The sequence below is a fragment of the Ursus americanus genome, chromosome 16 (genome assembly GCF_024610735.1).
Source record: "Ursus americanus isolate L20-20 chromosome 16, mUrsAme1.1.p, whole genome shotgun sequence".
In the NCBI taxonomy this organism is placed as follows: domain Eukaryota; kingdom Metazoa; phylum Chordata; class Mammalia; order Carnivora; family Ursidae; genus Ursus; species Ursus americanus.
The window spans coordinates 25,443,459-25,461,308 of record NC_142142.1 but is presented as its reverse complement, the minus strand read 5'-3'; the positions used below and the strand labels follow the sequence as shown (position 1 = coordinate 25,461,308).

Below are 17,850 nucleotides of genomic sequence, written 5' to 3'. Positions count from 1 at the left end.
TTTCTTTTTTTTTTTTTTAAGATTTCGTTTATTTATTTGACAGAGAGACAGCCAGTGAGACAGGGAACACAGGCAGGGGAAGTGGGAAAGAACCCTGGGATCACATCCTGAGCCGAAGGCAGACGCTTAATGACTGAGCCACCCAGGTGCCCCTATTCTATTTCTAATAGTCCCATTTTTTTAACTCCCACATGTAAGTGAGATCATAGAGTATTTGTCTTTCTAGAATAGTGCTTATTTCACTTGGCAGAATTTCTTCATTTATGGCTAAATACAATATTCTAGCATGTATACTTTCTTTATCCATTCATCCATACATAGATGGACACCGAGGTTGTTCCTATGGCTTTGAAGCCTCAATTTTTCTTTTCTTTTTTCTTTTTTAAGATTTTATTATTTATTTATTCGACAGAGATAGAGACAGCCAGCGAGAGAGGGAACACAAGCAGGGGGAGTGGGAGAGGAAGAAGCAGGCTCATAGCGGAAGAGCCTGAGGTGGGGCTCGATCCCATAACGCCGGGATCACGCCCTGAGCCAAAGGCAGACACCCAACCGCTGTGCCACCCAGGCGCCCCTGAAGCCTCAATTTTTCTATTAGTAGTTTCTATTATATCTAGTGAGATTTTTCAAATTTAAGAATAGTTGATGTTTATATTCACATACTATTAAAACACAGTGAACTGTAATGCCTTTTTAGTGTCATTTATTGTATATTAAAATTGAAGGTAGGGTGAGAAAAAGAGGATCTTATTACTTACATTAAATTGATATGGGCTATCTTCTCTTGAAAAGAATTTAGCAGCAAAAGGAAAACTTCAAAGACTGTTTTCAAATAATAAAATAAATTTTCTAATCTGGGTCATTTATGGATACTTCAATGATGAAATTACCTACAGGAAAGCAAATCACATCCTAGAAAGTGTTATCTTGCTTTCTTATTTCCTCAAAGTAGAAATTTTCACAAAATTTTTTACTAGTGTCTTCATTTTTTTAATTCAAGAGAGTAAAATTTTTGAAAAATCTAAATATGCTTTCTAAAAAATAAAAGCATTAATGGAGTATGGAGCAATATTACCAAAGCTTCAGAAGAAAAGATCAACTTAAATAGTCATTTGTATTTTATTCTACTCATATCTTTTAAATGACCTGCAAGAGATATTCACTAAAGAGCGTACAGCCTACTCTCTAACTCTAAGTTAAAAGTTCCATACATCGTCTTTTTGGGTGATGTTTGGTAGCTGGACAAAATAGAAAAGAATCTTCAATGCCTTGTCTTCCCACAACATCCATGATCATAGGGAAAGTATACTCAAAGAAGAAGGTTCAAAGTCCTAAGTTTAGGGACTAAACTTAGAGATTCCAATGTAATAGATGAAGTGGGTAGCTCTGGTAGATACTATGTATAATATTATTCAACTGTTAGTTGTCAGAGATGAATATGAAGTATGCGTCTGTGTGTTCCTTTTTTTTATTACAAATAAGCAGTACTATGAGAAGCTATAGTCACATCATATCAATAAATTAACTCGTTTGTCTATTTGTCTGACCATGATTAATGATCACAACATTCAGAACCCTGAGATCACCCACTGAGGGGATATTTGGAACCTTAGATCCCTGTTCTTTTATGCATACAGTTAAACCAGCTCCGCCCTGTGTGCCTTACCTATACCATGGATCAGAAAATTTAGAACTAGAACTATATAACAGTGGTTTGGGGACATGGTGTCAAAACAAACTGATATGTCATAGGTTGTTATATTTAGCAATAACTATGACTACTAATGAAAAACTCAAGTTAATAAATAATTTTCTTGTTCTTTATATAAATTAGGACATATTCATTGTTATTATTCTAATACCATCATTTATTCTCAGTTGAATTTCTTGTGATTTCTTTTTTTTTTAAGATTTTATTTATTTATTTGACAGAGAGAGAGACAGCCATCAAGAGAGGGAACACAAGCAGGGGGAGTGGGAGAGGAAGAAGCAGGCTCCCAGCAAAGCAGGGAGCCCAATGCGAGGCTCGATCCCCGGCCCCTGGCACACACTTAAAAACTGAGCCACCCAGGCACCCCAATTTCTTGTGATTTCTTGAATGAGGGACGAAGGGACATCCAATCCCATTTAATTTTGAGAAAATTCATGAGAGTGAACTCCACATATGCATAATCTTATAGATGGAAAGATATAAGGATATACATATCCTTCTATAGGTTCATGAGCAAGACAAGAACTCATGTTCATGAAGAAAAGTGCCCAAAGACACTGAAATTTGGAGCCTGGTGAATAAAGGTTTTTATTTCAGTGGAGCCAGTTATATATTCACAGACTTTTCTCCTCCACCTCCCTGGTGCAAGGAGAAACTTTTTTTTTTCCTTTCTCATGGAATGTAAATTCCACTTCAGTTTTTCTGGTACATAAAATGCTGTTTGAATATCTATAAGTAATTAATAGCCTTTCACCCATATGTGATATATGGGAGTGTATTATTGTTTATGAGTATATCAATATCATTTAAAAACTATATGCAAGGATATAAAGGCAACATTGAAGTGTAAAATTGTTAATGCAGACTCACAGCCTGGAAAATGATTTCTTTTAATAGTTTTCTTCATTTAACAGTTCTTCATTTGAAAATGTTCCCTTCCAACTGCAGATTTTGTGGTTTGGTGCAGTGAAGGAGAAATTTATTCCTTTGAGACATTTATTCTTTTAATAGTTATTCATTTGAAAAAGTTTCACTGGTGCTTATACATTTTGTAGTTTGCAAAGAGATTCATTCTTGATAGTTTTTTTTTAATGTTTATTTATTTAAATAGGTTCTCACTCTATGGAACTGTTGCCAAGTTTCTTTAAACTGGAACTTCCTGGGGGTTCTGGTTAAGCAGTAGTTAAGTCAAAATGTGGACTTTCTCAGACTGCAAGCCCTGAGACCACAGAAGAGTCACATCATTAGAAAGAAGAAAATTTGTAGAATGAAACTCAATCATTAGTAGATGTCCTTAACTTCAGTGTTATTCTGATTTCAGCTTTACTACCACAGAGCATTTACAAGAGGACAGGTTTGGTAATGTATTATGTGGCCATGAAAAATATATATCAAACTCTCCCACATAGATTTGAAAGAAGGGTATCTGTCACAAACATTTTGTTTTAATTAATATTGAATATGGCATTCTAACTTCAAACAAATTTCGATTGTTTGTTTTGGGATTTTATAGAACCCGAGTAGAGTCGTAATGTGTTCTTACAGGGACTCTTAAATTAAACATCTATTTATTGTCCTCACTCTGGCCCATTTTTAATCCACAGTTCCAAAGACAGCACCCACCAATGTAAGTGGAAGAAGTGGAAGAAGGTATGAGTTAGTCATAGCCTGGGAGGTAAGAAAGCCTGTACTCTGATGTCAGAACTTTTCGATTCCTTAGGAAATAAGGCTGCGTATGTAGAATCTGTAGTTGTTACAGAGAGACTGAGTAATTTCTGTTTGAATGTCAAGAAACGCTTTGACCATATATTACTCGGATGAGTATTGCCAAAATGAAACTGTCTCATTTCATACCCAGCCCCAGTTGACTTTCTCCAAGTCTAAAGTATGTCTTCCTCTCATATAGGCTATCTCAGAATAAAATTTGAATAATTAAAACATATCCTCTCACAAACTACTCCAAATGTTTGTTTGGCTTAGTTTGACATTTCATTATTTCACAGTTAAATAGCACCCTTACCAAAGGGTGGTAGGGGAGGAAGGAAATGACCACCATTGCAATTGTGGCACAGTGCCTGGGTTATCTCATTTAACCCATGAATAACCCTATTAGTAAGAATAATAATTTTTCCTCACTTTAAAAATTATGAAACGAGGCACAGTTTAAGTGCTCTTCCTAATCAGCAGTAGAATTGGGACTTTGATTGTGTTCCCTTGTCTCTCTCACCATGTGTTCTCTGAAGTCTCTTCTATAAAGGAGGAAGGGGAGGGGGTGTGAGAGATACATTTATTTCCCATGAAGCCACTTTCCTTTTATTGATGTTAGATTACCTTACTATCAAACATAACCATGTAACTCACAGAACTGTGCCCTAGAACATGAAAAACTTTTCCCAGTAAGAAATCTTCCATGGGCATATCCTTTGTTCTGCTATTCTGTCCATCCTTCTCTTGTTCAATAAAAATTTATTTCGAATTTTTCACTTCTGCAGAGGAATTAACTTCCCAATACCTGAACTTTACTGAGGTCAAATCTCTAAATAGAACTTCCTTCTCTATCATTTTCATGTCTTACCCCCAGCTGCCAAAACAAGGGATGGACTTATGAATGACAGAAATATATTTCTCACAGTTCTGGAGCCTGGAAATTTAAGGTCAAGTCACCAGCAGATTCCAGTCTGGTGAGAGACTGCTCTCTGGTTAACAGATGGCCATTTTCTCACTATACCCTCACATGGCAGAGGGGCAAGAGGGACACTACTCCCATTCATAAAGGCTCTGCCCCCATAATCTAATAACCTACTAAAGTCCTCACCTCTAAATACCATCAATTGGGGGTTAGGATTTCATTTATGAATTTTGGGGAGATATAAACATTTAGTCTATAGAACTTTGATATAATAGTCTTTGTCTTTCTTCCTCTACTCAATACAGTTTTTCCTCAAATCAAAGCTCAAAAGAAAAAAAAATGTTTCAACAAGTATTTATTGGGTATTGGGTAATTACTTCTTTCTATGGTGTACAGTATATGTCTGTTTAATAAATTTAAATGTAAGCATATAGTATAAGAATTACTTGAACTTTTTACTCTTTTCTAATTTTTTCACATTAGTAAAGCACAAAAGCAAATGAAAGAGAAAACACTATTTAAAAAGTCCTACATTAATGTTTCCTGTTTTTTCTGCACAAAGGGCTCTGCTGAGCATTTCCAGCCACAGATTTTTCTGACCACCAGACCGTATGACAGTTCTCCCCAACATGCTACATTCTAGTGTGGAATATTCATTTCATATACATGACTAACTGGTTTAAATTTGTTTCACTTCAAGAGTTTTCAGTACCCTTGATACTCTTAAATACCAACTGATATTATTTAAGTTTTTATCCTTTACTTTTAACCGCTTTTAAGTTTCCAAAGACTACTAAGTGATTGTACTATATTGCTTTCAGTGTAGCATTACAGATTTGAAAGTTTCCTTTTCTCTGGTTATCCATAATTTAAAACAAAATAAAATTTGAAAAAAGTGGCCTTTTTAATCAGTTATTTTGCTGATAATTGATTGCATTTTTCTTCTTTAGCCAGTATCTGAAGAGTTTCAGAATGGGGAAGGCTTTGGCTATATTGTGGCTTTCAGGCCCAATGGAACACGTGGCTGGAAGGAAAAAATGGTGACATCTTCTGAAGCTTCAAAATTCATTTATCGAGATGAAAGTGTTCCTCCTCTTACTCCCTTCGAAGTGAAGGTTGGCGTTTATAACAATAAAGGAGATGGACCTTTCAGTCAGATTGTGGTTATCTGCTCAGCTGAAGGAGGTCAGTTTCTTTAGCTCTATTATTTACATTCCACATTTTATTATGGATGTTATGTGGATGTTATATGGATGATACATTATTGCACATGTATTAGAAAATGCAGATACACCAAAAGAAAATAAAACTAACCCATATTTTCATTATACTTTTTAGATATATTTTTTCCAAATAATTGTTTATTAAAAAAATTGAGCATTCCATATGTGTTGCTTTATGTTCTTTACTCCTTAACAATACATGGCAAATATATTTTCATGATAATAATAATATTAATAACATCTATAGTGTCTTCTTTCCTCTGGATGGACATTTAACCAATCATTCTTGGTTTTTTAAATTTAGATAATATTATATTTAACCCACTAAAGTTAAATGTATGTGAAATAAATTTAAATAAATACTCTATTTACGTGACCAATAAATATTTATTACTAACCTCATACACAAAATGTCATACTGATAAAGAAGTATCAGACAGAGCTTTCTGTTGAAAATTTTTCACATATGACATCATGAAATTCTCATGAAAATCTTGTCTAATAGTCATCATTATCCACATTATAGAGAAAGAAATTGAAGTCGAAAAGGTAAGAAATTTGCTAAAGGTTACACACCTGGTAATGGAGAATTAAACCCGAGTCATTAAATCCTTGATTTTTCTCTAACATGCTGTTTTCACATGCATAACCACATTTAATTCTCAATATAAAACTACGAGGTAGGCAGGACTTACTAAGCAGTATACCCATTTTACGAATGAGTAAACTATAAAACTGTGACTTATTTGTGGTTGCAGTCAGTGGGTAGTGCAAACTCAGCTTCATACATTAAAATCCTCAGTTCTTTCAAGTTTTAATACAAAAATACAATTTTCTGAAAAAGATAATATGATAGATCTAGCCCCCTAAGGTGAGTTTTTTTCTTAGTCTTTCTTCGATTCAAGTGCAGAATTTCAACTGGCCCTGCTAGCAAAAACAATGCCTCATATTCCCTAAATTTGGCAAATGATTGAGAAAACGTTCCACCAAAGGTAGCACTCTTTTGACCTAATAAACATTATCAAGATAAACTGCGCTTTGATACTTTCTTTGTACCCACTTGTGTGACTTATTTAAATAGCTCAAGAGAATTATCTTTTTGGTACTGTGAGCTACATGGTATGGGTAGGGGGGAGGAAATAAATAAGGTCATTTGAATATTGAAGCACAAAGGTAGTGTCTGATATATGTAAGGTGTAGTTTTTTCAGTACAAGTTGCCCTGAGTTGTTTTCTTTTTTTTTTAATACAGAGCCAAAATCTGAAGCAGAAGTAGAAAGTTTATCCTAGTGTAATAATGACCAGGAAAGTGAAGAATCAAGTAATAACAAGGAATCATAGGTGTTCCAGTGAGATACGCATGCACTTAGCATCTCAAATATCCGTGTTTTCAAATACAGCAGAGGTACTGAACTCTTACAACCAAATATGAGGTAGGAATCTCAAGCCCCAATCTACTTTTCAGGAAGCTGAGGCTCAGAGAAGTAAAGTAACATGCTCAAATTCACACCAGTAAGTGAGAGAGTTGTAAGTAACTATAGTAAGTGACAGAGCTGGGATTTGAACCCTCATCTGTATGACTCTGAAACTCATGCTTTTAACCGCTACCCTATACTATCTCATCAGGAATGTATAATAATAATGTATAATAATAATAATATTATTATTATTATATTAATAATATTATATATAATATATAATATTAATAATATAATATTAATATAATATATAATATTAATAATATAATATTAATATAATGTATAATATTAATAATATAATATTAATTAATATTATAATAATTAATTAATAATATTAATAATATTAATAATATTTTGTTATTTTACTATAAGATATATAATAATATTTTGCACTATTTGTTACTGCAAAAATCTAGTTTGAAGTACATATTTTATTCAGGAAATGCATCTTGTTGCTTTAAAACTTCTTCAACCTAATTATCAAGCACATAACTCCAAAGGTCACATAAGGTAAATAAGAGAGGTTTGTGAATATGCTTTAAACTCAGCACGAGTGCTGACTTTAAGAAATCAAGATTTGTACATTTCTTGTCAACCTTTGCTTTGAAATTAAATTATAGCAATCACTGTGGGTTGTTTATACCGTGTTTCCTTAAACTTGAAATAGCTTGCCTTTGGAGATTACTCTTTCAAGCTAGATAGGAAATATGGATATCTTCTTTTAAAGGCACTGAGAATTGTTGCTGTAACATATTTCATAGTAACACTTCATTTATTTTGGTAGACTGACATATGAATGATACCAGGCAAATTAAATGTAGATAGTCTGCTTTTGTTATTTTTTTCATTTCTTTAAAAAAATTATTTATTTATTTGAGAGAGAGAGAGGGAGAAAGCATGCACGGGAGGAGGGGCAGAGGCAGAGGGAAAAGCAGACTCCCCGCAGAGCCGGGAGCCCAATGCCGGGCTAGATCCCAGGACCCTGGGATCAAGACCTGAGCCAAAGGCAAATTCTTAACTGACTAAGCCCCCCAGGCACCCCTTCTTTTGTCTGACAACAAAATTAAAACATATATTTGGCATTTGGTCACTAGTTAAATTTACTAATTTGGAACTTTATGTGTAAATATAAGTAAAGTTTTAGCATAATTAAATTGTGCAACTAGGAAAGGTTGAACAATGGAAAGGAAGACCATTTGCCTGAGATGGGCAGTCAAAGCTTCAGTCTTCACACACTAACTAAGATCTTGCAGTTTATCACCTCTCTGACTGAACCTTATCTTCCTCCACTTTAGAAATGAAAGTCTCGAAGTAGAATATCTCTGGGAACCATTACAAATCTGAATCTGAAAGTTTGTCAATTATTCTATAATATTAAATACTCTAAATTTTAATAATCCTAGATCATAAAATTGCTTTACTTTAAAAGAAGTGAACATTTTGAATATTAAACCATTTTTAAAAGAGTCAAGGTCTGTAATGGACTGATAAAATAATATATTATACTCATGACAGTGCAAGTTCCACTTCTCTATGTCTGAGGGCATTCATACAGATTCAAAGTGTGCCTTTGTTGTCATACTCTTGACCAAAGTCCAACTGATCTGATTAAGACTGTGGTTCTCCATAAGACAAATTCTGCACCTTTGTTCTTCCTTTAACCTAGTCCACTTGCTTATCACCACAAAAGCCTGCCATATTCTTTGATAAAGTAAAGAATAAGAGGATTGCTGATGGCATTCTATCTCTATTCATGGGCATAATTCTTCCTCTTCGTATCAAGATGACTAGCTACATGCATGGATGGATGACATTCATATCCAGAGCACACTTCTGTAAGAGATTATGTGCATTCCTCATACCTTCCATCCTTTTCTTTTCCTCTCAAGAAAGGCAATTGGAATACAGTGAGAATTACATTATTATAGGGAAAATTTTGAATGTGATCTTTTAGTAAAAGAACTCATCGTTTATAATATTGATACTTGATAAGTCACTTGGGAAATGACCTTGACTTTTGTGACTCTGAAGTGGACTGCTACCCTAGAATACTATCAGAAAAGCTCCAAATGGTTCTTCTGCTAATGCTCTTGAGCCTTGGAAACCCTTCAAGATTTCTTCAACCGAGCGGTGCCTGGGTGGCTTAGTTGTTAAGCGTCTGACTTCGGCTCAGGGCATGATCCCAGGGTCCTGGGATCGAGCCCCACATCAGGTTTCCTGTTCCACTGAGAGCCTGCTTCTTCCTCTCCCACTCCCCCTGCTTGTGTTCCCTCTCTCCCTGGCTGTCTCTTTCTCTGTCAAATAAATGAATAAAATCTTTAAAAAAATAAAAAAAGATTTCTACAACAGAAGTAACCCTGAGTGACTCTAGATAACCCTGAAAGGAGAGATATTTGCCTACTAAGACCTCCATGCACCTTGCACATGTATCAATTATCTATACCCTCTAAACCAAGCAAGAATTATGTGCATTACAATCTTGATTTGACTTCAAATCTCTAGGGTATGCTATAATCCTATACAATACTGTCACTCTGGAAACAATTCTAATTTTTTAAAATGATAGCAATGTTGCAACATAGTGATTTATAATGCATGGTAGATTTTTTTTCCATGTGAAAAATCCAATTGGCTTTCACTTCTATATATCTAGAAATACTTTTTAGTCAAACTTATATCCATTTTCCACTTAGTTCTTGTTACTATAGTTTTGAAAGGAAAAGAATCTGAACATTCAATTACATTAATAGAATAATAGCAGGAAATTCGATATAGATTAATTATAGTTTGAAATATTTATTTATTTGTGATAAGCCTTAGCTTTCTCTAGTTTATTTGGCATTTGCCTTGCATGTAAAAAGTATTCTGCTTTTATTTTTATTAAAACCAAGAAGCCTCTCCTCATTTGCAGAAAATGATATGCAATTATCTCCTTGCAAATGGAGCTACCACAGCCCAAATTAAAACACAACATTCATGAGGTGTTATTCCCCAGATCAATTCCTAGCTGAAACTGAACTCAGTGGGATTTATGTGAACTTGAAAATTAATAAATTGACATATTAGTTGTAAAATACGAGGGATAATTTCCTGTCTATGCCAGATGATCCATTTGGATTAGTGCCTGTAAAAGTTCAACTACAGCTGTCTTCACTGAATTTTTAAATAATGAAAGCATAACCCTTTCTCCCAAGAAGTTTATTAAACTCTCCTTTGATTAATGTTGTTGCCCACCCCTCCTGGGAAGTCAGATGTATAATCAATATTACAAGCACATCTCCCCATATTATTTGGAGAACTCCAGCTGCTAAGTCACTTAATACAAATGTATCATCTAAATTCATGAACATGGTAATGTTGTTCAAAATTTTTAATCTGACAGAAACTGAAATCTATCAATCAGCTTGTCCACTTTATATCCCAAGACTGGAGTGAAGGAGTTAGCCATGGCCTAATTAATATCATCATAAGTAAAAGAAAAAAAAATCTTTTTAAGTGTTTGAATCTATTAGACATACCACCAGTACAGTCTCTGAAGTAAGTCCCTGAATTTTCATCAAATTACCTGAGTATAATGGAAGTGAGAGTAGCAGGAAACACCCTATGATTTACAGATCAAGAGAGTTTTAGAAACGCCTGAATATGACAGAATCTATGAGAGGCAATGTAGCTGTGGTTCAACATTATCAAAAATTCCACGAAACAGGAATAAAAGGAGCTGATAGTAAGCTTGCAGTAGAGTTAAATGAAAGATTGCAGGGGTTTAGGTGGCTTCTGGCAAGACTTAGAGTAGACAGCCCAAGTAGGGACCCCAACATTAATATTCTTGAGAGAAATTAGGTGTGGTAGGGCAATGAGAAAAGAAAGCAGTAACACAAGGAAAAGCATTAGGTGTGTAAACATAGATATGTGCACAGAAGTGGAACAGCATTGTGTTTAGGACCTGATTGCCTTGTTGAAATCCTCTCTCCACCATCTAGCAGCTGTGTGACCTTGGGCAAGCTGCTTGACTCTGCCTCTCAATTTCAAAATTGGCAAAAATAGTGATAATGATAGTAGGGTTCTCGGAAGGATTAATGAATTCATGTAAAGAATTTTGAATAATGCTAGGCACATATCAAATCCTCAATAAATGACAATTATTATTACCATTGGTTAATAAATAAATAAAATAAGTTTATTATCTTTGTTTTTAATTTCCATCTGTTCCTCTGTCCATTATTTGGAAGTAATTGAGCAGAAAGTAAATGAAATATATGTTCCCTCCAAAATCTCTTCTGTGCCTCAAAACTAATGAAGAAATACAAAATGAACCAGCTGCTGACTTGATACCAATGTAAAAACAACAGATGAACGAGTCCTTGAGACCCAAGTTCTAGTTGGGGTTCTTTCAGAGCCAGAACAGAGTTTGGATAAATCAACCTGTGTACATGTCACATTTTCATCTGCAAAATGAGGACATGGATTTAAAACATACATCCATAACTCAAAAGCCTATAGAGGTCAGGTAAGAGATATAAATAAGTGAAGTAGTCCCAGTGTGAGATAATAGGTAGTGATAGGGACTCTGGCAAACTGAAAAGACTATGCCCTGACTAATGTGACCAACTGCTAATTCTAATCTACCAACACCCACAAATTCAGGCTTGGTATCACCAATTTTTTTCCTAAAGAAGCCAGAAATTCTTTTATATGAAATGTTGAAATAAATTAATAAATTATTGGGGCATACAAAACATGACTAAAGACCCCTGGCCATGCATTTATGACCTTTGATCCAAGTGACTTTTCTAAAATTCTTTCTAGTTACTTCCATTATTCAGTTACAATGGGATGCTCAAACAGAACAGCTAATTCCAATCCAAACTACACATTCTGTGATCTAGTCGGTTACTCTTGCTTACAGAAAAAGCTTTCAATCTGTGGCTATAACAATATATAATGAAACTTCTGGAAGTAAACTGACTGAGATCACTTTTTTTACATGCTGAAATTTCTAATTTAGATCAGCAATGGGTTTACTTCCGATACTGTTTACATCCAGAAGGTGAAACAAATAAAAAATGACTCTTCAGTTCTTGTTTAGTTCATCTACCTTCATTCAATTAGATGCAATTATAATATTAGCCCCCAAGAATTCATCTATGACATGTCTGCTTGGGTCTGATCCTGATTTAAAATCCTCAGAGCTTTTAAATAAAAATTCAGGGTGCTTGTTTAGGAAATAGGTTTCTGAATATTTTTCTTTTCCTTTAAATTTTTCTTTATTTTTTAAAACTTTCCTATTTCTATTTGAGAAGTACTTAAGGTTGTGCAGTGCTACAGAAAGCTGAGAGAGAAATTACTCCTTTCTCTAGAGATAAATAGGGATAGAAAGACTTCTACCCAACCACTGTTTTGTGCTTCTGAAATTATTTATCTCCCTGCAATCTTCTTTGACAAAGATGTAATTGCTTCAATAAAAAAAAAAAAAAGCTGAAAGAAGGCATGTGGCACACAAATCTCTGTAATGCATTCATTTAAAAGATAGGCAAAACTACTTGTGAATAACAAATTGTACCGAAAGTGTGGCTGTCGTTGAAATAAATCATACCTTAAATCCTGGAGATCAGGTTGTGCACACCTTGAGAACATCAGCATTTCCTTTACTTTACTTGCAAAATCAAGAATTTTAACTCCTATTAAGTAGCAATGAAAAAAATCTTGTTGCAAGTCTGGTGATCAGAATTCTGGAATGAAATAGAAGCTTTCCCAGAATTCTTTTTTAATCCCATAGATGCCAGATACTAGGAGGTTGGAAAGTGGAGTGAGGGAAACCAGTGAGCAAAAGAAAATAATAAAAGATATTCAAAAAGTGACAGAATGAGAAATTATAATTTATACCATGACTGGAATTAATGTCAGCTCCTATGTAAAGATTAATGTAAATTTACTAAAGCACTTTGAATTAACACAATTATAGCATGTACTCATTTTAATGAGTTTATCAAAAGAAAATCATTGCTCAGTACAAGCATGTACCTTTGGAAAAGTCTTTCCTGGGTTTCTTTTACAGTAACAAGTGTAGATGTTTTTCACTGATAATTTTCACTTAGTAATACATAAAGTTTCTCCAGGTAGATGTGTTACTACCTTTCATTTGAAAAAGAAAGATCTCAGAAAATGGTTATGATTCCTTTAATATTTCTAATAATGATTTTTAAATATCTTACTTTAAACTCTTGGCTTTGACATATGGCTCCCTGAATCCAAACAAACAAACAAACAAAAAACATTTCAATAGATTAATCTGAAGTCTTACCAGTGATATGGGGTTAGTATTTAAGTCTCTACAATTTTAATGCAGTAGGTTTTTTTTAAATTGACTTTGTACAGAACTGTTTGAACTAAAGTATGGCCTTTATTCTGCCATTTCATTTAACGTGTGTTTGTGACATAGTATTTATGATTCAACAATGTCAAAGCTGAGAATATTTTGTTCCTCACATACAGTGCAACCTCAAATAAGGTGCACCTCTTGATGGATGCCAGTCAGACATGGTGTATTTGAAAAAATAGTGAGAAAGGTCACTAAGCGTAGGAACAAATGAAAATATACTTTTTAAATAGGACTGAGACCTTCAGGGACTTTCCTTTTCAGTCCATACTTGTCTTAAAAGTCAATGCATGCCTTTTAAAAATCATGATTCATATCATATTCTTTATACAATCATGGAAATGTAGTTTTGCGGTTGGAACAACAACAAAAATAATGAAATTTTTACTCTGCAAGGGTAAAAAATAAAATAAAATAATAATAAGTAATATTTTGTGAATGAATGTTTATAGTGCCAAGCACTGTGCTAAATATTTCATACCTATTATTTCAGCAAAAACTAACCTTAAAAACCCCTTTAATAAGTACTCTTACTATACCCATATTACAGATGAGGGAACTGGAGCATGGAAAAAGGCAAAGCAACTTGCCTAAAGGTAAATTAAAAAAAATTTTTGAAAGCAAAATATAACAGCCGCAAAAAAGCCAAGGCTGATTCTCTAGTCCACGCTTTTGATCATTATGTTAGATTGGCAGACAATTTAAGTCAGACAATTTAACTTCTCCAGAAATGTCCTGGTTAATCCAAGGATAAAGATCTTCTTTGCTTGTCTTGCTAAATTTGTCATTTGTCATTGGTAAAATATTGATGAGACTTGACCCAAGTACAGAAATCCAAAAAGATCATCTTTTTATTTTGTTGTGGTTTTCATAGCTACCATAGCACCTCATTTCAAAAATAAGGTAGAAGGAAGTAATACCTGACAGATTCAGGTGCAATGCTTTGGTAGATATAACTTGTTACCATCACAGTTTATTATTTCCATTTTCCTTTGTACAGAACCCAGTGCTGCTCCCACAGATGTCAAGGCTACAAGCGTGTCTGTGTCAGAAATTCTTGTTGCATGGAAACATATTAAAGAGAGTCTAGGAAGACCACAGGGATTTGAGGTATGAATAGAATTATTGAAAATACACCTTGTTATTTTTGCTGCCACTGCATTCTCCTAAAGAAATGGTTTGGTGACACTTCAACAGAATTACATTCTTTTGCAATTTTTTTTCTGTGGCAAATAAAGTGAGAAATATACTATTTTACTGACACGTTGTTCATTAGCTGGCTTATTTCTTAGTACAATAGTTTCCATAATACCATATAAAGAATTTTTTTAAGGAGATGAAAATAGACCTTTAGATAAAAATCAGGAGTTATAGGTGGATATTTACTGATCTCCAAATTACTGGTGGTTAAAAATGTTTTTGTGGAAAAAATGTTTTTGTCTATTTCCTTCTAATAATTTAATGTATAAAACAAGTTTTCCTATCATACTCTCTTGGCGGATCTTAACTCTTATACTGATTTCTCAAAATTTGCTTGGACTTGGTGATCTATACCTATTTATTCAAATAACTTTTTGTCTTTTAAATTTTGCTATTTTCCAACACAGTTATGCCAGCTTTATAATGGTGACAATTTCATAACATTTCAATGACTTCAATGAAATTTTAGTCTCCACAAGAACTAAAGGATCATACATAATCTATGAACTTGAATATTCCACAAATTCAAGATCCTTATTTTTTGTGTAGGCCAGTAAGGGATAGGATTTAGGGGGATAATTTCTAAAAGACAAAAAATAATTAGCGTCCAACACAAGACCTTAGTTCCCTTTAAACTTAAATAGTGATCAAGTATAGGACTTGTACACCAACTTGGTTTCAGACTGAAAACACATTTTTAAATTCTATTTGAGGTTTCAAATAAGCCTGAGAAATATTTGATTGATATACTTCTAGGATTAGATAATGATTTTTATGATAAGGAATTCACACAATCTTTCTGAAGAATTACAGCAAGTACCATTTCTAAGAAATCATTTATGCAGTATCATGGATTTGTTTCTATAATATTGCTTTGATTTATTATTTGGGGGTCATAATTCAGTATGTGTCTTATCATGATTGCACATTTATTTGATTAATATCTCCTTGTCTCCCTTTCTCCTTTGGAGAACTGCCCTTCACTGAGGGGTGCCGCTTTACCTGAAAAATTCCCCTCCCACAATCAGGCAACCCAAAGCCAATGACAGACTGACTGGCTCCTTGACTAAAGGAGAAAACAACCTATGGTACATTTTATGATGCAGAGTCTTTTCCATGTGTATCAGGACAAGGCTGAATTGATTACCTGAGACCACAATCCTTCTCGACTCCTTCTCTTCCTCCTTCTCTCCTCCCTTCTATACAAGTTTACCTGCAAGCACTCTCAAAATAAATCACATGCACTCAAATCTCTCTCTCAAGTTCTGCTTCTAGGGAGCCTAACTTAAAACAACTACGTAAGTGTAAACTAACTTAGACTTCTGAATCAAAACATCTGGTGTGCATACTTTTAGAAAGGCCACAAAGTGTATCCTGGTGAACAGAAGAGTGAGGGACCCAGGGTCCTACATCTCAGAGTGGTGCTTTTCTCACACAGCCAGCCACACTCAATTGTTTTCTGCGTGACATTCACATTCCCACTGTGACTCACTTGTAACAAAAGCTATCTTGGAGGTCCTGCAAACATCATCTAAGATTTATATTTGTGCACAATTCTTCTTTTTCTAAATATAAGTCATTCATTAAGTCAACAAACATTTATTGACAACTCACTAAGTACCTATCAGACACTAAGCTAGATGCTAAGGATAAAACAATGAGCAAAATGAAGTCTCTGTCCTCATGAAGTTGATATTGAATTAGGGAAGGCAAATAATAAACAAACTAACAAATAATTGTGTTATATAAATTCAATTATGATAAATACTGTGTAGAAAAAAACTGAATAAGAAGGTAGAGAGTGAAAGAGTGTACTATTTATAAAGGTTTGAAAAGTCACCTTTTCTGAGGCTGTGACATTTGAATTAAAACATGACCAAATGAGGGAGAAAGAGGCAAAGAGAATAAGAAACTCAAAGTCTCTAAAGTAACAGCGTGAAGGGAATGATTTGGGTGTGATAGCAGTGAACAACAGAGAGGGTGGTAGGAAAGTGGTGGAAAGAGCATCAAGACAAGGACCAGATTATATGGGGTGTTGTGAAGCACAGAAGGGAATCTGGATTTTATCCCAAGTATGAGGAGAAGTCATTAAAAGATTTTGAACAGGAAGAGTCAGTATCTGACTTACTTTTTAAAAGACTCTCTTAATCTAGAGGGTAGAAAATAGACTCTAGACAAGATCTCAGGGAGAACAGAGAAAGGCAGTTGTTCCAACCTAAGTCACAATGAACTTGCTTTTTTTAAAAAAAAAATTATTTATTTATTTATTTTAGAGAGAGGGAGAGAGAGAGAACAAGAGAGTGGGGGGCTGAGGCAGAGGGAGAGAATCTCAAGCAGACTCCCTGCTGAGCACAGAGCTTGATGCAGGGCTCAGTCCCACAATTCGTAAGATCACAACCTGAGCTGAAATCATGAGTCGGACACTTAACCGACCGAGTCACCCAGGTACCCCAGACAATGAAGTTGCTTTTGACTGGAGCAGTCTCAGTGAAATTGAAGAGAAGCAACTTTTTAAGATATATCTTGTGTGGTTGTATGATGGGATTTGAAAATGAATTCAGCGTGAACTAAGAAAAAGAAAGGAATCAAAGATAATTCCAGAGATTTTTACCCAAGAAACTGAGTGAATAACATATCATTCACATAGATGAAAAACTCAGAAAAAGAGTGAATGTTAGTGGAAAAAAAAATCACAGATTCTGGTTTAAATGCGTTTAATTTTATGAGACTTCTTATTTCAAAAAGAGTTGTCAAGTAAGTCTTATGCTAAGAGAAAGGGTAGAGATGTAGATTTAACTCCAAGGAATAATCAGTATATAAATGGCTTTTATGAGATCACTGAAAGTTGATAAAGAAGATGTTTCAGAATTGAGCCCTATGATGCCTGACCATTTGGAACTCAAGAAAGAAAGAGAGTTTGGCCAAAGAAATGAAAGGAGACACTGAAGAAATTCAGAAGCTAAGGGAAGAATTGCTCTACTGAGTAAAATGCTTCTGAGAAATTCAGACAGATGAAGCCTGAGATTGCAAAACGGATATGGCAATGCAGAGATCCTAGTGACCCTGGTGAGAGTTTTATGGAATTTTGTGGTCAAAGCTTGACTAGAGACCAAAAGCAAGACCACTCAAGAGTAACACTCAAGAGGATCAGAGCACAACATTTTTGTTAAGTGTATATCATTTAAAATGGAAATGTATCAAAAAACTGGAATATCCTTAAGAATAGAATGCTAAT

General features: G+C 34.4%; 1 protein-coding gene across 5 annotated transcripts in view; it reads left to right on the top strand.

Annotated features, from left to right (window-relative positions):
- Positions 1 to 17,850, top strand: part of CNTN5 (contactin 5) — a 1,325,220-nt gene that overhangs the window by 1,246,700 nt on the left and 60,670 nt on the right. For all 5 annotated transcript variants that reach the window (XM_045790825.2, XM_087868224.1, XM_045790823.2 and 2 more), the window contains 3 exons: positions 3,316 to 3,386; positions 5,291 to 5,525; positions 14,416 to 14,525. In XM_045790825.2, coding sequence (XP_045646781.1) covers positions 3,316 to 3,386; positions 5,291 to 5,525; positions 14,416 to 14,525 — 416 coding nt within the window. The remainder of the gene's footprint in view (positions 1 to 3,315; positions 3,387 to 5,290; positions 5,526 to 14,415; positions 14,526 to 17,850) is intronic.